The sequence below is a fragment of the Onychostruthus taczanowskii genome, unplaced genomic scaffold (assembly GCF_017590055.1).
Source record: "Onychostruthus taczanowskii isolate IOZ18803 unplaced genomic scaffold, ASM1759005v1 scaffold10, whole genome shotgun sequence".
In the NCBI taxonomy this organism is placed as follows: Eukaryota; Metazoa; Chordata; class Aves; order Passeriformes; family Passeridae; genus Onychostruthus; species Onychostruthus taczanowskii.
In genome coordinates, this window is record NW_024496526.1 from 7265371 (window position 1) to 7288658 (window position 23288).

A 23288-nucleotide genomic window follows, 5' to 3' on the forward strand; every position below is an offset into this window, starting at 1 on the left:
CCATTTTTGTTAAAAGCAGCGACTGATACCAAAATGTTCTAAGTGTTATACTTCAACTGATTTTTTAGCCCATGCTTAGTATTTTTTTTTTTTTTTTTTTTTTTTTTTTTTTTTTTTTTTTTTTTTTTTTTTTTTGGCTTGTCTTATCTTTTTACTGTGCAACAAAAATTAGTTGCTGTTAGGACTCATGACTGAACCACTTCTGACATATATTATTTCACTGGAGCATAGCTCTTTTCCCCATTACAAATGCAGCTCTAAATTTGTAAGACCTTGCCTGTGCTTATCTTATGTGTTTCCCCCCTCCTCTTGTGACATCCTAAATAAAAATAATATTTAAAAATAAAGGAAAATATATGCTAATTATATACATCAGGCCAGAAGAAAGAGTTGCACCAGAACACATTGGGTGAGGATTTGACTGCATCAGCCAGATGAAGCTAAGAGATTCTGAAATGGATTCTAAGAGAGAAGAAAGCAACCACTCGCCTTGGCTCTATCACTTACTCAAAGGTGTGTAGATGAGCCTGGTTCTGAGTGAAAGTCTTGCCATGGCAAATAAACCATAAAGTCAAATTCTGTGCTGGCAGAGGCACGATGCAGAATGATTTACTGTAGCTGTTCTAACATTCACAATAGTGAGTGAGATGCCAGCATTCTGCTTCATTAACCAGTCATTTTGATAGCATCTTTTTTTTTTTCTTTTTAATTCTAGTAATTTTCTCTTCTTTGCAATTATACTGGATGTCTAAATCCCTCTACATAAATTATAGCTTTCTTTTTGAGGGGGAAACTGGCCACATAAGCTGGAAACACACTCTCCTCTGAAGCCAGAACCTGAAGGGAAGGAGCTTGAGCAGCAACCCTAGACTCATCAAAAGATTATCTTTACCTTGCTCCCACAATGAGCTGGTTCCTGTTGGCATCCAGTGCAAGCTGAGAAAAGTCATGCACACCTGGATAGGTGAAATTCGACACCCAGGGCTTCAGATCTGCAATGGAAACGAGAAAGCAGAAAACAGTAAAGCTGCTCCAGAAGCAGTGAGTTCACCTAGACATTTACTAATGGATTTCCTACTGAGTTATCTGTCAGGGGAAGGCTAATTAATAACCTCTTTAAAGGGTTTCTATTTTTTCTGATTCTCGGCAGAATGTGCAAAAAACCCACACATAAACACAAGGCCGTCTCAGCAGTTATTTTCACATCCATGATGGAGTGTCAGTATTGGTTTCAGAGACAAACAGCAGCTCAATTTTACTAAGTTAAAACTGAGGAAACATCTTCAGTGTCAGGATTAAGTGGTGTAAAGGGATGAGGCTGCCTGCCATAACACTTCCCCAGCCTTGCCTTCTGTGCTAATCAAAGGGAAACTGCTGCCTGCCAGAAAGAGAAGGCTGTACCACCTGATGAAGAGCCAAGTTAGAGATACTAGTGATCTGCACTTAAGACCTACCTGCTTGAATGACAGATTTTGCCTTCTCTTTCAGGTCTTAGGTTGTCTTCTACGTTTCATTTTACCTAGCATTTCACAGCCTATCAGCTAAAGCCTTCCTTCATTTTTAAATGGTGGGATGTTGGGTGTCATCACAGCATCTTTGTGGCTGAGCAATTGCAAGGGCTTGAGACTGGCATTATCAGCTGCCTTGGACTTGCCCATCTAGGCAACTGTCCAAAATGCAATCATATAGGTTAAATGCAAAGCAATAGATTTGGCTGTGCTTTGCTCAAAGAGACAAAGCTCTTCCAGAAGTTACATCTGTTAACATTAACTGAGCAATCTAGGGCAGAAAGTTCTGCTGTAAAAAAACCAAAACAAAAGAAAAGAAAAAAGGTAAATTACTATTTTTAAAAGAAAAAAGGCAAATTACTATTTTTAGGGTACCCTCAGGCATGAGGCTAGGGCATTCACAGCATCCCATCATTCAATACCACCATCAACTTTGTGTATATTTACAGATCACAGAATTTCAGTCTCTCACCTTACACCTTAATTGCACAAAATAACTGGGAATAGATTTAAATATGTTTTCAGAAAGTCATCCAGCTTTCCTGTGAGGACTTCTCTTGAGAGTTTATTTTGTTAACTACTCTGGCTGTAAAATACATGGAGAATACCAAATACCTCAGGGGGCAAGGCACAGACGAGACCGAATCAGTATGACTGTAATCCCTTTGTGACTTGTTGACAAGTAGCCCTGCCTCATTCAAGGACTGGTTGTTGAAGATCCAGGAGGCTAAGCATGGAAGGTAACATCTTCTGGTCTCACGCCAACAGGATACCACTACACAGGCCAATGACCTGATGACTCATAACAATAATGATGCAGTTCAGACCAGTTCAAAAGAGGTCTGAAAAAACATGTTCCACTGTCATTTCATATCCTCAAAGATGAATTGAGAAGCCTTGCTGAAGGCAGTCAGGTTCGAACACTTTGTTGCATGCATTAGTTTCCCTTTCCACAGGGGCAAGAGAACAATGCTGATGAGGAATAATCTCACCGAGGCCTGTGGTGTCTTGGCATGCTTCACAGGATTACAGATGTGCAATGGTTTGAAACCTTTGACGTAGGGATATTTGTTGAGCAATTTCAAGTCCTTTCTCCCTCCAGGGATGGATGAACCTTAATCAAGCCCTTAAGTTTTTGAAACCTTAAGAAAACACATATAAAAAGTCCCTGAAGTCTACATGGCCTGCCTCTCTTTCCACAGCAGGACCTTGTCATGGAGCTTCTGCCCCAGCCCTGAACACCACCATGTCTCAAAAGAGCACCTATAGTCCCTCACCACAGAGCTGGACACCATCTGGCCTGGCCCCATGCCCTGCCTAACTGGACACTGCCAGGGTCCCTCCAACAGTGAGACCTCCATCCTCACAATAATAAAATGCTGCTGGGGCTGGAGGCTTTCAGCCCTTCTCAGCATTCCTGTCACACTGTGTAACCACACACAACACATGTACCTCCTCTGCTCTTCAATGAAAAGGCATGAGTTAAGGAATAACTCCTCTAACCTTCAAGCATCCTCCTACACTCCTCTGGGACCCTTAATGATGTACTAGCACCAGGGAGGCACTGCAGTTTCACCTCTGGCATTCTCCTAATGGGACTCTGACTTCTTTTTCTGTAGCTCTTTAGCTGCAGAGACATTTCTGAGCCAAGCAGCAGAACCAGCAACAATAACACCTTTCAGGCAGGTTAGCTGGCTGACATGCTGCAGATCTTCTGGCATTTCTCTTGGTGATGGGGGTAGGATTAGAGAATTGCTATATAATGATGATACCTTTTAAGGATCCTGCTTTTAGGCCATAATTTCTCTTGTCATTTTACCTCCTCTTTTACTGACTCTTTCCTACTAACTAACCCACTATTAGAGTGCAGCAGCAGGAAGAATATTTCTTCATCTGCTGCTCTAAGCAAAAGCTCATCACTTCAGAGAGGCACACTCATCAGTGCTTCCTTTTAATGGCAAGCTTTGACAAACTACAGGTAAAAATAATTTTTTAAAAATTAAAGGCAGTAGTTTGCTTGAATCTTTCCAAGTTGGCTCAAATGTCAATCAAGCCCAAGAAATAACAGGCAGTGTCTTGATTTCTGTTAGTACTGCAGGTGGTACAACGTATAAAGAAACCCTTCCCAGTTATTAAATTAAATGCTGAAAGGCATGCATCCTCATAGCAAAATTAAGCTTTTATAGGCATGTAGTTGGAGATTATTAAACCCAGCATGGTCCCACATAACAATGTATAAATGCAAGTCATCAGAATTAATGCCAAATGGCACATATTCCTTCCCAAACTTTTTTCTTCCTGTTAAGAGGGAATGCAACTGCAACCAAGAATCAGGACATGGGTCTTTTTTCATTCAACACATTCAAACCTACTGCTCAGACCACAGGCATCCCTAGAAACATTTTCAGCTTCACTCTGAAACTAACTCAGTGCTTCAAGGTAAATGCTGCCCTAGGTCCACCCCATATTAGCTGAAGTTTACACATATGGACCCAATGAGCTCCAGAGATTGCTTGTATTTGACCTTCTTCTGAAGGTTGATTTTTCCAGTGCTGACTCTTTAATTTGGCTGGAAACCTTCAGTGCTGGGGTATGTTTACATTTGCAAAAGTATCTGTTTAAAAACAGTATGAAAAATTAAAAACCAAGGCTCTGGCTTTGCATGTCAGCAGCAGGAGATTGAAAACTTGGAACCACATGGCTTAGGGGCAAAATGTTCATCAAGGCCTCCTTTGTGCTTCTCGTCTCTAATCATTTCCAGGGGGTTAAAGATCCGTGCTCTCACTTCCTCCACATGAAAACCAATGAAAAAGTTTAATAGTTTCCAACACCATCCCTCTCCAGATATCTGATTCAGAACCTCTAGAGCTCTGCGAGTCCCTCTACAGCTCAAGGTGGCTCAGGTATCCAGCTGCAAAGACAAAGTTTTGAAGGAAATGTAAGTCTGCAGGCACAGCAGTGCTCAGCTATTGTGCAAGCCAAAGGCAAGGTGAAAAGAGGCCCTCTGCCATTTCAGAGGGTGGTCCCCACAGCCTCCAGCACACTGCTCTGCTCTGACTTCCTGAGAGCACAGGGCTGGGACCAGGATTCCTCAGCTGCACAAATGACAGCAAGCCAATTTGCAGGAGCTGAGTTTAAGAGCATGATCCAAAAGCTTTGCAAATCATTGACAGTTTTCCCCTGAGTTTGATAGTTTTTGGATCACCTCCTAAAGATATGGTAAACCTGGTAATACTTGAGTCTTCATCTCCTCAAAAGCAACTGCTCCCCACCTCACCCTTACTCTGCATGTTTTGGAGGAATGAAATATGCGAAGACTGAGCTGAGGCTTCCCTGTTTGAAGGACAGCATTCACTGCTTCATCTCACTTAAGCCCTTTGTCACTCCCATCCCCAGCAGGCTGTAACAGCTTTGAGTGTCCAGCACACATCACACAAGAGCAGACAGGTTAAATGCCCATGCCTTGAAATTGCAAAGCCATTGTAGGTGCATGGAGCATGGCTACCCACAGTGCTATTCAACAACAGCTCTTGCAAAATAATTCTCAGCAAGGATTGCCTACTTGAAGCAAAAGAAATGAAACTGAACAGGACCAAGGATTCTTTGTGTAAAATGAGGGTATACCCATGAGCACAGACTAACCATGCTCCTATCCTAGGACTGCACAGAAAAGCTTCAAAGAGATCATAAAAAGACCTTATGAGAGATAAATTCAGAGGGTCCCCATTCCAGAAAAGATAACCCGAATCCCATACCTTATGTAAGGCTCTGTAAAACAGGCTGATTCAGTAGTAAAAGTTTTGCAATGAAGTAGAGCATACACAGCACTTTGGACCTGTCAGACTCAATGGCAATAAAGAAGTACCTGTTCTGCAGATACTCAGACCTACTTTTGTGCAGTGCTAACTTGATCACACATCGAATGCTTCCCTTACTGCCTCAGCATGGTCTCTTCTAAGTTCTCTTAACTCAGCTTACTAGTTCAGGACATGCTGAATTACTGTGTGTGAGTATTGGAGCACTCCTGGCAAGGCTCAGATGACAGCCATGACTCCTGTAACTTGTACAATATCCCCTCTTGGTTTGCTTCAGCCTTGGCACAGGGCAGATGATGTATAGTGATTAAACCACTCAGTTTTATTTCAGACCACCCACTAGGCTGGAGGACTCTCAGTATTGGATTTGAACCATGACCAAAAGATGCAAATCATATTGTAAAACAAGGAAAGACCTCAGGCTCTCTTCTTGGTACAGACTGATGAAATGTCCCCTTTTCAGAATCAGACCTACCATCTCAGACCATCCTCTCCTTCAATTATCCTCAGTATTCAGAGCTTTTCCATGAAGTAGACAGTTGCCTGCTAAGACTGAGGCCACAGTTTCCATTGTGTGTGGGCCCCTGATCAGACCCATCAGAGACAAGGAAAACAAGGCTGTAACCAAAGCTGAGAAAACTAATGATTACCTAGCTATCACCTGTCTTCTCAAATGCTGCAAGTGTGGACATTTCCAAGAATGCATAGACGTTACAATGAAATTACAGCATTATCTTTATTGGGCTGACCATGAATCATATTTTAATATCAGCTTCATTTTAATTTTTAGCTCTCAGTCGTAGGTCACACCACAGGTTAGTGCAATAGACTTTGGACATTAACTTTTACTCCAACTCCATGCTGAGTTTTAAGAGTAGCCTTCACAATGCAAAACCACTCCACAATTTAGCAAGTTTATCAGGGGAGGGAGAAATCTTTTACTGCACGGGCAGAGTTGAGCAAACAAATGTGTCAGCACTCAGAGCTCAACTTTACTTATGAGGCCAAAAACTCAATCTGGCTTTACCCCAGAAGGCCTCCTACACATACATGTCACCCTGCTGTCTTGTCTTCCCATCACCACCTCCACCTCATTGCTGGTATTCTTTCTTTCTTTCTTTCTTTAAAAACCTGATCCATCAAAATCTTTAATTGTACATTAAATATGTCCTCATCCCAACTGCTGCAATTTCCAGTGTCATTGTCTTCTCAAATCTCTGATCTCCACTCAGAGCTCTGAGGATTTAGAAGGTGGTTGACAGAATACATGCCCTCCTACAAAATGGGCCAAACCTTCTCTCTCTCCTCAATACCTAAACCCAACTCACATGTTCTTCCAGCTGTCTCAGTTTCATGGTTTCATTCAGTTTACCCTTCTGACCCCATATTCACCTCGCCTCCCATTCCTGCTTTCTTTCCTAGCAGTCTTCACCTTCTAGATATTTTTCTACCTAATTTCCTGCCCACTCAAACAATTTTTCCTGTCTTGACCAACTACAAAGCCCCTTCTCAAATGAAAGAGCAATGATCTAACCCATGAGTGGCCTGTGAGTCACTGTGATAACAGCTTGCAGTGAGCTATTCCTTTTCCATGAGATCCGAGAAGCAAGAGTTGCTAATGTCCCTCTACAAACTGTGCCAGAATATGTGGATAGGAGACAATGGGAAAAATAAAGAATAAGATTTTTTCTCTTGGTCTTGTAAAAGAAGGAATGGTCCTATCCCTCAGCTACCAAGGAATAGAACAGCACTGAAGAAAAGGCTCTTTTTATCATCCTGAAGGGAAAAAAATCTCCAAACCAAAGATTTGCCTCCACAAAGCCATAGGAATCACAATAAACATAGTAACATTTAAAGACCTGGATGATTTTATTCCTCTTCCCTTAATGTCTACAGCTTCTCTCTGAACTGATCTTGCTGAGCTCCTTCCACCCCAAGAGAGAAATGACAGCTAGAGATGTAGGCATGGTCCCAAGAGCCCAACAGCACTGACACAGGAGTTCTCTGTCTTGAGCAAATCATGAAACTATTTAATGTCTCAGTGGTTCCAATTGTTAAGTGGGTTTAGGGATACTGGCTGGTGCATCAAGGCACAATTATCAGTAATGCATGTGATGTACAGGAGACACTAAGTATTGCATATTGCATACCAAGCATTTTGAGTTTGTTTCCTAAATTTTAATAGTGTCTTCAAAACAAATGTTGCTAAACTGTTTCAATATGAAGAATAAAGAACTTAGTCAAAACCCAATTTTTTCAAAAGTACAATTACAACTGCTTGTTTATTTACTTTTTTTATTATTAATATGGAACAGCTGGCAAAACACACCAATATATGAGGAAGAACCCAGGGATTCAATCCCAGACAAAGCAAACACTAAATAATAAGCATGAAGTAGTGCTCAGTTCCAGTATGGGACAGTATGCTGGTAAGTTATCCTGGGGCCACCTCAAGGAAGGATTTTGAAGGACTGCAATTCTTTATGGAAAGAATAGATTTGGCTTTTCTCACCTGGCTGTCAGCTGGGACAAACACCATCCTGACACTTCCTCCCCTCCTCAAGAACTTTGCCTGCAGCCCCACAGAGCACTGCACAGTGTAATGTGGACACGGCCCTGTGCCCCACCACCAGCTGGTGAAACTTGGCTGAGCAGTGCCACACACAGCCCCACTGTGAGCAAACCCAAAGACTTCTTGTTCTCCTGAGGATGTTGCAGAGTGTTTCAGCATTGTGATCTGTTGTTTACTGAGACAAGCTCTGCAGCTGTCACACAATCTCCCTCACTGAGAAAGACAAAGTGAGTGCTCATGCACCACTTGCAGCTTCCTATGACATTCTGATCAGTATAATCCCTCTCTTCAGTCAAGAAAGTAAGCTGCATGCTGGCCTCTACAACCACTGCAATTTGATTGGGGGAAAAAAAAACCAACACCCCTTTGTCATCATTCAAGGATCCTTCAGTCTGTCTCCTCCACACTTGGAGGCAAATTTTTTTCACCATCCTTACAGTTACATGCCTAAATCAGCCACTTGTGCCAGCAGAGGCCGTGCTCAGGACAACCATTTTCACTAGTGAGAAGGTAGGAGAAGGCAGAGAAAGCAGGGCTAAACTCTCCTTGAATTTTTCCTGCAGGTAACCAGATCTGCCACAGAAGCAGAAGCGTCTGATTGTGGTGAACATCTGAAGCAGAAGGTGATCCTCTTTGCTGGCTAACCAAAGACTGAACTGAAGATGCCCAGTTTAATGCACAGTTCGAGGACTCCTGTCTTCTGCAGACAAAATTCCCACCATGAGGCAGTTAGAGCAAGGAAGGAGAGCACAGGCTGTAAATTCCTGAAAGAGTTTTGAAATTAGGCTGTTCTTATAAGGATCAGTGTTTTAAATTAGAAACTGGTTTATAATAAACAACGCCACTGACTTCAAGAAAAGTACATATTCAGAACCTGACTGAGCTGAGACTATCTGTGGGCTTTTCAGGGTGAACCCTGTATGATAAAACAAGAATATTTCTTATGAGATTGCTAGTACTAAAGTGAACTTCATCAAAGCATAATGCCATCCTTGAATGAAAGGTTTTAGGAGAATGTGCTACATTAACACTCACCAGAAGCAGATGTGCTAAATAAATGAGGTCTGCTCTACCACTGCTGCATCACAAACTTGTTCAGTTAGGGAACTATATTAAGTAAGATTTGAAATTGAAAACGAGGACTCTCCAAGGGATGTCTTTGTTTGCACTGAACCACAGAAAAAGAAGATAAGCACTTCACTTTAGATTTCCACCCTGTTCCCTTTCTCTGATGTATGCCCGAGATCAAAAAAAAAGGCTGCCCATCTCTATGTCCTAGATCCAGCCCCTGTGCCAAAGACAGGACCATGTACATGCTGCTGTTAGCCCCAGTTACACCAGTGGTACCTCTGGAAAATATCAATCAGCTACTCTGGTGCTCACATGAGTTTTTCATGGCCTTGGTCCATGCAGAATGGTGATCTGAGAGCCTGTTCCTCCACACTGTGAGTCTGCCTCACTCAGTCCTGCTGCTGAGGATGCCTCCCTCTCATCAACACCACCATTCATGGTCACAGGCTGCTCCTTCACTTGAGCTGTTGTACCTCTTTAAAGTTTTACCTTCCCTCACTCCCATAAGTTACTTGATCACTTCACTTCCCGAATCTTCACTGCAAAGTCTTCCTTTTCTCTCCTGCTTCTCAGGATTCATTCTATCCAAAGCATTTTGTGAATGAAGAGCATTTTTCCAACCCTCCCTTCCTCCTGAGGTCCTAAGAAACAACACACTGAGTAAGTTTTTCAATCAATCTCATTGCTATTATTTGTGAAGTGCTTTGGACATCATTAATGAGGAAGTCTTAAAGAACTAGCATAATTACTATTACAATTATTATTTTGGAAATAAAAATATATTGAGAGCGGTTGGGTGTAATTTTCTTAAGTTTTGCCTGAGAGCAGTTATTTCCTAAACTACTGTATGTTTATGGCTTTATCAGTCATAATTTTCAACCAAATTCTAAATCTAATCTAAAGAAGAAAAATCTAGTTTTCATTTGCCACAGTTCTGTTTTTCAAGATTAAAAGGAAAATTGCCACAAGCCTTGCTTAATGGAAACAAAATCCATGCTGAAATGCACTGAAGGTCAAATATTCTGAAGCACCCACAGGATGCCACCAGTTTCCAGTCGAAACTCCATCATTAGTTAATGTTTGGACTCCCTGCATGGAGAACCAAGAGCAGCAAGGCTATGAGCTAGAAGACAATTCTCTCATAATGTATTGTGCCTTGCCTTAATGCTTACATGCAGCTCTAATACTTCATCTCACGATCTTCATCCTTCTTTAACTAAAATTTTGTTTTGGATTGTCAAAATCTCACTTGCTCAAGAAAAGTGTATATCTTGACCAGAATTTCCTATGGGGCTTTCCCAGCTGGCCTTTGGAGTTGATGAATGCTAATGTGCTTTTTTCCCTTCAGTATACAGTAAAGGGAATAATGTACTAGTGACCAATTCAACAATAGTGGGAGTGTATGGTGAAATGTCAAGAACTTTCAACACAAATAAATCATACCTTATTATCCTTCAGCCCACAAAGTTAAAATAGCTTTTGCTTTCAATACAAGAAAATATTTAGCTGCTCCCCATAGGTTTCAGTGTTTGAAGCTGGGCACATTTCAAGAAAATGTTGTTTAAAGAAACAAAATATTGAGAAAATGCGTAGCAAGCTACATTCAAGTCACCTGAATCACATTTATCTGGTAGGAGGTAATAATTACAGACAGTCTGAAGTAAACCCCCACATTTAAACACTCCCAAACTAAATCACTTTGAAAACCTGAGGCAACAGACAGAGCAACTTGTCTGCATCTAGGAGAGATTGAGGATTAGACAATGGATCACACGCCATACATTGAGAACTCACACTGGCCATGATGATACAGTCTGCAAAGTTGAGATTTGCAGTCCTGAGGAGATCTAAGCTATTTAACCAAGTCCCCCTCTCTCCTGTGCCTCAATATGGGATATCAGCTGAAGTGTTTTATGGATGAAGACAAGCTGCAATTATTACAGCAGGGAGAAAGGATGTTTCCAGCTTATCCTAACTGCCATGACCCAGGGGAAAAAGTCCTGAGAGACAGACCAGAGAAAAATCTATGAAGTTATGATACTTTTTCCTGAGCATACTGATTTAATGGATTAAATTAATGAGAAATAAATAATGGAAGGAACTGCAAGTGGAAACCTGTCTACAACTCATTTCCAGTGAAGTTGTGAACATCCAAATGATTCACATAACACAGATGAGTTTGCAAAGTTTTAAGCACTTGGTAAACAAGATGAAGCCAAACACTCTGCAGCCATTACAAACATGAGTGCACGTCCCTCATTGGCTCTGGCTCTTGAAATAACAAACCTTATATAGTATTGACATGAAAGATGTTTCTGGTTTTTCCAAAAGGCATGTTACAAAGGAGCTCCAAATGTCTTTAAGGAATAGCAAAGGTATTTTATATCCAAGAAAGGGCTGTACAATAATGAAGTATGCTGCTGGCAACCAGGACAGTAGGACACAGGCACAGCCCAATTGCAAATGCAGGCACTGATCTATCAGCAGTAAAACCCATACAGAAAAAATGAGAAATATGAATATGATTGACAAGAAGTAGAAACAAATTCTCTGGTGTTTGGCTTACCAGGGTGGACCACAGGGGAGCTGTGCTGGGATGACAAACTGTTTTGTGAAATGGAACTTGGAAGCATGCGTACATGCATGTATAAATAAAAAGGGACGCACTAAGAATACACTTGACTTGTTTCACTAAATTCTCAACTCGCTGAAAAACAAACAAGCATGCAACATCCCTAATGTAGCTACCCACTAACAGTCAAATAGATAGTAAGACAGCAGAAACAGCCTCCTGGGAAGTAGAAGATAATTTTCTTATTGATCTAACAAGGGAAATCAAACTTTAACTGTATTTCCTATAAGCACAGAGTAGAACAATCTAATTATGAAAAGCCCAAAATGGGTATGTTATTATTGCTGGTGAACTGTACAATGAGCACCATTTATAAGCCCCAGGGAAACTGGGGCGCCGTTGTGATAGTTTGGTACTGTGCAAACACACAGGACAATGCTTGCAGCACAAAATTCCTGTTGTGTCCCTCAGGAACTCCACGCAGGCTGTAAGGATAAACCATTCAGCTCATGGCCCCTCCCCAGCTCAAATCTCTCCTGGCAGAGCAAATGTTATCTTTAGCATTTAATATATATCTAGAACCAGAATGTATGCCCCTTGACTTGTCTAGGCCATTTTCTCTATGTCGTATGTAATGGCACAAATAATTTTGGGAATGGAGTCTGTAAACAGGCATTTCTTCAGGTCTGAATACAGCTAAAGTAAAAGCATTTTAGACACATAATCTCCTTTCTGCTTAAATGAGTAGGACATGGGTTATATCTTTCTTACCCACTCTCATAGCAAGACAAAGAGATACAAAGCCAATCAAACAGATGATTGGCTAGTGTGGATGAGATACAATAAGAACATAAAAATAAAAAATTTCTCAGGAAATAAGGGGAAAATAGACAGAAAGAAATTTTACTTGGATTTTTCTACAACAAGGACATTATCCAGTCAACTGGATGTTAAGAATATAATCTAGGGGTAAAGTATAATAACAAGAGACTGAGCACAAGTGAAGTGGGAACTGAAGACTAGAGAACACAAAACACGGTATGGCATCCCATTTGTCTGGTGATGGGGAAGCCTGGTTAGCAAGGCTGTGAAAAATAAGTTATTGAACCCCTTTGTAACATAAACTGTTTTGTTAGCCTATTCATTCTGGCAGTAAATTAATGTACCCTGTATGACTGAATGGTCAGAGGCCTTATTATTATTGTGGCCCATCCACAGAAAATTGCTGGTGTAACATAATCCTTTCCCCTGGCAGCAGGAGCATCAGAAGGGCTCTGCTGGGGTCACTCTTTCAATCATTACACTCTCCCATTGTGTACCAGCTTGTGATTCATGAGTCGATGCATCTGGAGAGCCACAGAAAGCCCCTGAGGCACACTGTTAAGCACAGACATCCTCAGAGCAATCTGGGAACACCACATAAAATTTAGATTCCCCTACTTGTCTACCACTGTAGCCTAAACCTGCCTGTGCTGGCATCAGATCAGGGTATAGCTTTAAGAGAAATCAGATTATGAACTGAGATGTGGTTTTGGACATGTGAGCCCTCTTCACCAGACCATATGTGCAGTGGACAAAAGGTGCCGTTAATTTAATTCCTACAGTGTATTTTCCAGCTGAGCTTTGCAGCAGAAAATACAAGATTAAACTGTGTCATGAACAATCACAAGGAAACAGGTGCTGTGAAAAAACATAACTCTGAATCTAACTCAGGTTTAAGAATCTGAAATTGTAATCTGGGTTATTTTCTTGATGCATCTCCAATTTCAATCTTTCTTTCTTCTGCACAATTGTCAGGTTCTAATTGCCCTCTATCATTGAAAAAAGGAAGGGAACAAGAACAGTGAAAGGAGAAGACAGATTTTTTTTTTCTGTGAAATATTCATGCCTTATTAAAACAAAGCAAACTGGCAGATTATGAGTGTGTTTACACAGCCATCAATTCTGCAGAGTAGCGCTCATATTGAGTGCCAAGAAATGCCCACCAATTCCTCAACTTCAGGAATTGGGGCTTTTAATATTCCCTGCAGAATGATTTACCTCAGTGCAGGATTGCACAGACACATCCTCTGTAAACTCAAAGTTTGGTGCTCCTGGTTAATAGAGAGAGCAACACTCTTTCTCTTTTCTGTACCTATAATATTCTCATTATTTTTTTATTTAATGAATTGAATTTCACTGTTTTTTAACAGCAAGGGCTTCTCCTTTTGGCCCTCCCCAGTTAAAACAGATGGTTAGATTTATTTAGCAAATTAAAATAAAAGTTTATTTACCAGTCCAAGGTTAGAGCCAGTACTGTATCATGTAGGCTTAAAGATTCTGCTAATTTATTTTAATCCACTTAAACCTTAAGGCATGGATAATGGAAAACATTAAACTTTCCAAATTAAGAGACAAGAGTTTCCTCCTCTGTGAAGACTAGTAAAGCTCTCTAGAAGAACCCTGAAAGGTCAGCAAGGAAGCCTTTGACTACTTTCTTCCTGGAAACCCTATCTCAAAGGTCACAAAACCACAACTGAATTGCCTTTAGCAAAGAACCTAACTAGAGACACATTGCAAGGTACTCAATTGCCTTTAGCAAAGACTGTAACTGGAGATGCATTGCAAAGTCTTAAATGGGAACCAAAATCGATATTCCAACATTTCGGAGGAAACCATTTTTAGCTGCTGATGCTGGCACACTGAGTTGAACACACTAGTCTGGAGTGAATTTTCAAATAATAGTGGTACCAATATAAAGACCTAGCTGTTGTGTGGATAAGTGGACAGATTATCCAGGCAACAATTGAGGAGTACATGACATATAATTTCATGGAAAATCTGAGCAGATAAGGACAAGAGAAATCCCAGGCTTTGAAAGAAGGCAAAAGAATTGGCCATTGCAACACAAAGGCCCCCTCTCACATTCAAGTTAAATGCCCACATGAAGGACAGAAAAACTACTAGCCCAGGTGACAAAAACATAACAAAACCAAACCAAACCAGGAATGCTACAAACAAAAGCAAAGCCACTCCCTGCAATTTTAAATCAACTCATTTCTCTTGCATTCAAGCGTGTCCAAATTCTCTATCACATTTCACTTATTAAGTGTCTGGCTCCAGCAAGCCAGGTGAGGCATTACTGAAACCAGTTAGAGAAAAGGAAACTGAAACACAGTCTCAGCACAGCACAAGATTACAGGGAGCCTGTAACAGAGTAGAAAATTGAGATTCTTAGACCTGTAGTCCCAAAACGGCCTGGATTAAGTGACTGCTGTGAAACCTCAGAATTAAAACACTGTAAAGCATCAAAGGGAAAATGATTCCTCAGGCCACTTCCCTAGGCCTGTGGATCAGAGTTGTAAGGAAAAACAGCACAGACTAAACCTAAATGGATCATCCAATTGGAACTGGAACAGGAATAGAAGCTCTTACCTTCAAAAGCAATTGTGGGGTGTTCTTTCCTAACACATTGCTGATGTTCAGCTTCAGTGTATTCAGGTACATTCTGTGATGCTGAGAGATGAAAAGCAAGAAGAAAAAGGCTTGGCACTGACAGGGAAATGGCCTTTAATCTTGAAACAATCATGACTGAAGGGCAGCTGCAGATCTAGCTTCCAAGATAGGCCCACGGAGGATACCTGAAATACAAATAATTCTACTTTCAGAAAGGTTCCACTTTCACAAAGGCAAATGCTTATCCAGAGCATGTAACATGGAGAAGGGTGGAGTTCCCCTTTCCTACCAACCCCATTTGTGCTTAAGTACGTAAGGTAATATTCCACAAACAGCACAAAAAAGCCAAACCAAACAAAAATAACAAAAACAACAAAAATAACAACCCAAACAAACAAACAAACAAACACAAAAATCAAAAAGACCACCACAATTTGCAGCCATAAAGCAGGGAAGTGCACAGTTCCCTAGCACGTATCTCTGTGTACCCTTGGGGTGTGTGTCTTATAAAGCACCTGGTGTGCAATGGCTGGCACTGACAACATGAAATTTCAAATATCCCAGGTGTAAATGTTTCCCCCAGTGTAGACACCTGCCTCCTCAATTTCAAAATGTGTCCATAGTAAATTTCATGTGTCCATAAATTCAAGAGATTGCTAAGGAAAGGCAAACATCAGTCACCATGAAAACTCTGTTTTAACATGTGATTCATACATCTGACCACCGATGCTTTAAATGTCTTGAAACAAAACAAGCCAGTATAAAGGTCTTGCCAGGAAAGTGCTAATTGAGGTAACATAAAAGTTAGAATAATCTAAAGGGGAAAATGGTGAGAAGTGAGTCGATTGCCTTCATTATTATGGGATGCTATAGCTTCCAGTCACAAGAGCTGAGGCACAGCTAAATAGGAGGAGCATTCACTCAGGCGAGGAGAGAGGAAAGTCATGTCTTTTCTACGTGAGCATTTTTAACAACAGTAGCAGTAAAGGCACAGCTCTAAAAATTCCCAGGCCTACCAGGCCTGAGGCAGAGGATGGAGGATTAATTAGCCTATGCCACAAGCTCCCCAAGATGATGCTGCAGCTTAAGAAAATCTGTATTGCCAAATTTAATCTTATTGATGTGCATAGTATATTTTCCTATGTAACTTTGTTCAATTACTGCAAGCACATGTTTTCAAACAAATAGAGTCTCCTACCTTTAAATCTTATCTAGTGATAAAGCTAATTCTGATCAAATTCACACATTATGAGATTTTCAAATCCTACAGATGTCATTCATAAAGTTAGTGCAACAGTCAACACCTGCAGTGTCTGATACCTCTATATTTTTGTTTGGAGTCTCTAAAACACTTTCAGTGACCTGAAATGAGCAGGCTGATGGCAGGTAACATGAGGCACTGATGCACAATGACAGGATTGTGGCAGGGAGCAAACTCCAATATAGAGGACAATATTGTGACATCAAGGAGTTGGAAGAAACTTTTAAAGGTCTTCAGGCATCACAAGAGCAATAAGGAACTGCTTACACCAGAAATGGGAGACAGTTGGTTTGAAAAATGGATCCTGTGTTTTATTCTTAACTGTCTTTCTCTGTGATTTTAAACATGCATAACGATGAGTTGTCAGTGCATCCATTCTGCACGTCCTCAGCAGCAGCTCCATACCTCTGACTGAAAATAGCATTGGCATTCAGGGCTCAGGGTAATTCTAGGGACTTGGTTTCCCAACCAGTGTGAGTGAGACATTACAACATTTCACATTTTTTCCATCCCCATATACATGCAGATTTTATGCAGCGATATATAAAATCCCTTTCCAGCTCTCCAAAAAAGGTTCTACAGCACTTTATTATGGGGGGTGACTGTTTTGAAAAGCACAGCAAATATAATGTTAAATTAAGAAATGGGACTGGCAGAAGGAAGAGATGTGAAATCATTTAAAGCTAAGGCCAGCACAGCATTAAGCACAAGCATACTGCAGGGTGTACACCACTGAGTACTGTGGCACCTCACAAGATGGACATATTGTATGAGCCACACTGTAATAAAAATTATTGATGATGAAGGTTCACATTATATTTTCAGCCACTGGATTAAATGATCCTTTTTTTCCAGTAAAGATCCAGAAATTAAACACAGCACAGAGATGTGAAGGCCAGGGTGATGCATTTTGTATAGCTTTCGGATACACTTAAAGTCAAAGCCAAACTTTCCTTAGATAGGAGGTGGTTGTTGTGGGAAAAGCACAAAAGGCAAAAAGGACTTTTTCACTGTCAGATATCCTTGCTGGAAACTGGAAAAGACAGTCATAGAAATCTCACTTTATGCACACTCTACTACTCCCAGTGCAGCCATCACTGGCCAATCCTAGAAAGAAGGTCCTAAACTAGACAGACTTCTAGTCTGAGCCATTATGACCATTTTCATGTACTAATCATCCAAACAATGATCTCAAGCTAGGTGAAAAAAAAACTTAAAACAAAGACACATTATAGGGTCCTGTGCTCCTCTACCCTGTGTGGTGTGCAATGAGCAGATGAGTAAATTCAAGTTTCACACTCATTATGGTCATGAAATGATAAAAAGTTGCATACAGAGAAGATTCATAACATCCCACAGCCTATTCTGTGCCAAAGCAGAGTACATTTACTAGTGTTTTGTCTGGACTAGTTGTAATATGTGCCAAGTATCTGGATTTCTGCCACTTTCCCTGGGAGATTTTACCACAGTCCAAGAGACTTCAGTGTTCCTTAGAAAGCTGTAACCAGTATTTGGGGTAAATTTCCATCTTCTTTTCCTTATTGTCATAGGGAAATCCAAAGTGTGCATGAAAATAATGGTTTCAAACTTGAAGTGGAAAATAATAAATGACCAAACTCGAGGTTTCAAATGAGGTGAAAAAGGAACATTATAAAAAACTTGTATCCTTCACTGTGTTCTCTACCTCCTACATCCAATTGCATTCATCAAATGTGTAGAGCATTTGTGTGCTGGAAAGTTGAGGAAAATCAGTGTCATGTGCAGTTCAGAGCTGGTGTCTTATTGGAGTCAGAGTCAGTGGGTAAATGCCAGCTTGATCAAGGGCAAGAGAAGTCAGAGCCCTAGAGCTGAACAATATTGAGACAGTGGATAACACTGAAAAATCTTAGTCCTTCAACCTGTCCTTTCCCAGGCTTCCTTGTTTACTTTTTCTCAGTATTTTAAGACTCTAACTTAGTAATTCCCAGCTGCTGCAAGTTAATTTCCAAAGAGAACCCCACACTCCTAATATGAAGCAGTGCCATGTGCAAGCGCAGGTCAGCTGCATTGCCAAGAGCAAGCTCGTAACTGCCTGGGAGAGTCCAGAAGTTATTAAGTGTTTTAATGAAATGAAATGTTTTAATTTTACTGGAGGTGGCCAAATCCAAGCCTCCCATTTTGCCCAAGCTGCAGGTTTTCACTGTGAAGCCTGGAGTATGATCAGTGCTTAGGGCCAGTCCCCACCCAGACTGCTAAAACACTGCACGTCCCAAGCACAGTCCAGAGTAGTGGTGCTTTGCAGTATTGGAACTTGCCCTGGCCTGAAGCCATTTAGATACAGTTAAATGCTATAAAAAGAGCTGTTCTTATTAGACTGTCTGCTCAGAATGGCTTAGGGCTCAAGAAATCAGTTGTCAAGGTTTCAGTGCAGATGAGAGACAAGAGCTCAAATCCCTGGTTAAACTGAAATCTCAGACAGGACACATCATTTCAACTCTTTATTTGCTCATCCTGATGCATCTTTACCACCTTAGCTATTCTTCTCCCTGGCCCAATGCAGACACATTAAAAAGAGATTAAAATGTCCAAAAATATTATCTGTCCAAGTTTATCTGTCTTGTCCCTCATGAAAGCCTGTCCTCTGAGCCTCTGCGAAGCCCCAAGGGCCAGTGATGGGGCATCTTTCTCCCCTTTTCTACTCAACCCAGTGAATCCCTACAGCCCTCTGACAGAAAAGGTCAATAAATTAAGGCTACACTGGATTTGGTGACATTTGCTCCACAGTCAGGTATTTTATAGGCACCACTTCTGCCACCATCCTCTTGTCTCTTAAATCAGGCTTTCTCAGCTCATAGCCCTCCCTGCCTGTAGTGGCAGCAGCAGGGGATGTGCAAAGCGCTGCTCCATCTGGGAAAGGCAGGAGGTCTGCACACTCAGAGCATCTCCAAAGCTGAGATTTGCAACCTCAGTGCCCGGGTCAGCACAAACCCACTCTGCCTGCCCAACTCCCAGCCAGGACATTCCATGGCAGCCCGAGAGGGACAGGGTGTAATTCTGCTTTGCCTCGTGGCTTCACCCCGGCGCAAGGGCAGCGCTCAGGGGATCGCCCACAGTCCCTCCCTTATTTATTGTCAAGCCATGAGTCTTTTCCAACTCACCCCATATTGTATCATTGCAACTCCATTGATTTCACAGGAACTAATCCTGATTTACAGAGGGTAACTCAGATCAGGCCCCTTTTGACTAAAGCTTTGTGTCTAAAAGAAAAATACCTTCAATCAATCTTCAGGGCTTTAAAACAAAGCGCACTTTAAAAATGGCTGTACCAGGAATTCATATCCTGCTTTCCTCTGACTGTAACTATCATTTTGACTTAATAAAATGTGACAGTAAAGTTAAAGGATAAAAGAAAATGCTTCATCTTTCATTTTAAAGGAAAGACATGCCTTTAAAAAAGACTAAAAAAGGAACCTTCTGCAAAAGCTTTATTTCTTCTGTTCAGGATCTTTTGTGATTGCCACAGTTATGGTTTTATTAGAGGATAGCAGAGGGAAGAGGTGCAATGGAAAGATGTGGACATTAAAGTATTCAAAAAGTACTGGAAGAATAAGGGAAATAAATATAAACATTGTAAAGAAAGACAGCTCAGAAATGTGGCTATGACAGGCTGGCACAGGCAGCTCTGCCCTAGAAAACAGAGCTCCAAGACCAACAAAACTATGGTCCTTTATTCATCTGATGTTCCTCTCGCTTCCCTCCCTCTCCAGCTGGAATCCATCCCACCCAACTGGCTCCAAGGGCCATTCCACACTATCGAAGAAAAAGCACAGCTTTTCCCTCTGCCTCTGGCCACATGCACACACTCAGCCCTCAGCTGTGCCCATGGATCTCTCTTACAGACAGAACATGCCATGCTGCACTTGCATGTCCAGAGGTCAAATCTCACATGCACTATTAGACTGGGCTTGTGGATACTGAGCTTCTCTCACTTACTTTGTAAGGCAAATCTATGGAAATGGTCAAACTCTGGCTGAGATGAGAATGTGTGAAGAGACCTTGTTTTGCTTTAATTTAATCATCCTACAGTCTTCAGAAGATTTGGTGAGCTCACTTTGGATTTCATGGCAGTTTATATGCCAAAGGTCTTGCTCTGGCTGTCACCAGGCTTGTGTGTACCCACATTGTTCAGGGCTTCCCATGGCCTCAACTGCAACATCATTGATGAGTCTCACACTGAACTCACTCTCACAACACCCCAGGAAGACAAACCCACATTTTCATATATAAATCCAAGGGTTATCTTCAAACCCCCATGCAATTCAGCAGCAGGGTGCATCTCTGTGCAGACAACATGCTGTCTTGTGGCAGAGCAGAAGCTTGAGCTCCATGCTGACCCCTCACAGAGTCTGCAGGATACCACTGGCAGTATTGTAGTAGGTTTTGTATCAGGAACAAAACAATCAAGATTTTGCAACCCAGGTCAATTCATTGAAACCCTTCTGTTATCTAGATCTGTATAAATAATTCAGGTAACTCTTTGCAAGGGAGAAATCAGCTTTTCCTAATATACTCTTTGGTTCATGGCTTGTGAAATCTGTAGTGGAGCTGAACAGTAATAGTCTATACTTTGATGTTCTTAGGACTACATCCCACAAAAAACTGACAGTGTGCTTGGGGGTACTTTATCTCTAGGGCTCTTCCTGATTGCTGATCAAAGCCACCCAGGACTGGTCAAGGTCCGAAACCACGCCCGCACAATGCAATGGGATATTTTCATTTAGAACAGGTAACAGACACAAAACTCTTAATAATGGTTTAGCACAAAATGAATTGGTTGTTGTCAGGCCACTTCTCTATGGACTGGTGTGGGCCCTCAGTAAACCATCAGCCAACACTTGGTTACTGGGCCTTAGTAGGGCAGTCCGCTGCCACAACATCCTGGAAACAGAACTGTTTCCACACCTGTAGAGGAAGCCCTCCAAAACAGGACCCTATTATAGAGAGCTTCCATTAAATAAAGCTGATTCAACAATAAAAGTCTGTGTAACAACACAAAATATACTGTACCTCTGGGCTCCTGCCAAATCCAGTGGGCATAAATAAATACCTGCTCTGCTGACACTCAGACTTGCTTCTGAGTAGTGCTAACCTGACCACACATTGAGTATGTCCCCAAGTGCTTCAAGAGGCTCCCCAGAGAGCTCTAGATCTTTTTTTTTTTACTGGCTACATTTAATATAAAGACACGAGAAGCTTTGTTAGCATTTGTTTGGGGTATGAATTTAGCACTTGAGAAAAGGTGCCTTGGAGTCTGAAGTCTTCTGTTTATTCAAAGATTGTATTTGGCAATGAAGGCTCACACTCATTTATCTCCCTGGTGGTATGCTGCCACTGTTTTCTAGGAAAATGCCTCTACAGGGGGGATAGAAATATCTGCTATTTACTGTTCACAGAATGGCCTCTCTGAGAGATGTCAAAGTTTTGTCAAAGAATTACTAAATTCTTGGTAATTCCCGGAGCTGAACTGGCTATGGAATTATTTTTATGTGTTCCATCTGTGAAACACAGAGATGAAGGTAAAGCCTAACACAACACCAGAATGTAACGATACTTAGCACAACTGCAGCTCAGACTCGACATGGGAGTGTCTGGAGTTTAGCTTTAGAATCAGGAGGTCCTCACTCCCAGTCAGTCTCCGGATGCTCAGCCAACAAGAGTAAGAGTGTACACAGCCCAAGGGAGGAGCCATCCCAAGGCTCATGGAACAGCAGCAACAACAGGAATCACTATTCCAGAGGTCCTGCCTGCAGCAGGGGAGCGTGCACAGGGCTCAGCACCCCTTGCAGTGCAGTCACCTTTCTCACTGAACATGTGGGGGCTATAAATCCAAGGCACCAGACATGCTGTTTACATAGTGCAAGTATCACACTTACTGCAAATCGTCACCTGGCTGCAAGAGTTCTTTCTGGCTTGAGGTTTGGTACCCAACCCATAGCCTGATGTCTTAAGCCTGTAGCTGTTACAGAAACACCAACACAGCAGCTTTTCTTTAAGTTGCTCCCCTGCACAATGCAGTTGGTTTGTAAATGTGCAAATTAGCAGAACCACAGTCCCCAGGACCACACTGCACAGCCACTGTCATTCCAAAACACTCTTGTGCTTGACAGTCTGGAGACAATCCTCTATTTGCAGTGACTTCCAGACATGTGGTGCTCCTGCTCACAGACCTCCCCACTGCAGCTGTGATGCTACAATGCTGGAAACTGAGGCAGGACACAGATTTGTCACTCCATCACTAGTATCTGCAGATGGTTTTAGACAGAGACAGAAAGAGGAATTAATTCCTCCTGACTTTTCAAAATGCCTTTTGTATGGGCTTATCTTTTGTCTCACAGTTTAATATGAAAACCTCATTATTGATTTTTTTTGCTTACTAAAGTATTAACAATTGTTTTACTGACACTATTTTTTTATTCAGCTCTAATTATAGGGTCTATTGCAGACATCCCTTGGGATGTTTAGTAAGGAAGTTGATGACAATAGTTCCAAATTATATTAGACCTAATACAGGTTGGTAACTCACAAAGTTTCTCTCTTCAACACTGTGACAGCGATCTGGGGACAAGTGCAGTCCCCAGATTGTGCCATGCAGATAAGCAATGCTAATAAACTATGTAGCAGTCACTGTGGTGCCCCTGTGTCCACAGAGCTGGGAAAACAACAGAAAGCAGAAATTTAAAAAAAAAAAAAAAAAAAAAAAAAAAAACACCAAAAAAACAAAACCCAAACCATTTAATTTTCCTCTGACCTAAAGCAATCCCACAATTTAAGTGTCCAGAAGACAAACACCAATCCAGGAAATCATCACACCAATGAACCTCCTGCCTGAGAGTCAGCTATAACATATGGGCTGCCCTTTTCCAGAGTCTTGTTTTTCCTGTTAAAACCTCTGACACTACCTCCAGCTTCTGCTACCCACTTCCTTCTACTCCATCCAACAAATCCCCTTGCATCACTGACACAGCCCCACATGCCAGAGTCAAAGGCAGTTGTTGCACACTGCAAACCCAACTCA

The 23288-nt window shown here is 41.5% G+C and overlaps 1 protein-coding gene across 1 annotated transcript in view; it reads right to left on the reverse strand.

Annotated features, from left to right (window-relative positions):
- The window catches only part of SEMA5B (semaphorin 5B), a 127164-nt gene extending 112058 nt beyond the window's left edge, over positions 1–15106 (reverse strand). Inside the window, exons 1-2 of the mRNA XM_041406501.1 lie at positions 14953–15106; positions 893–992 (exon numbers count right to left, since the gene is read on the reverse strand). Coding sequence (XP_041262435.1) covers positions 893–992; positions 14953–15106 — 254 coding nt within the window. The remainder of the gene's footprint in view (positions 1–892; positions 993–14952) is intronic.
- Positions 15107–23288: the final 8182 nt, after the last annotated feature.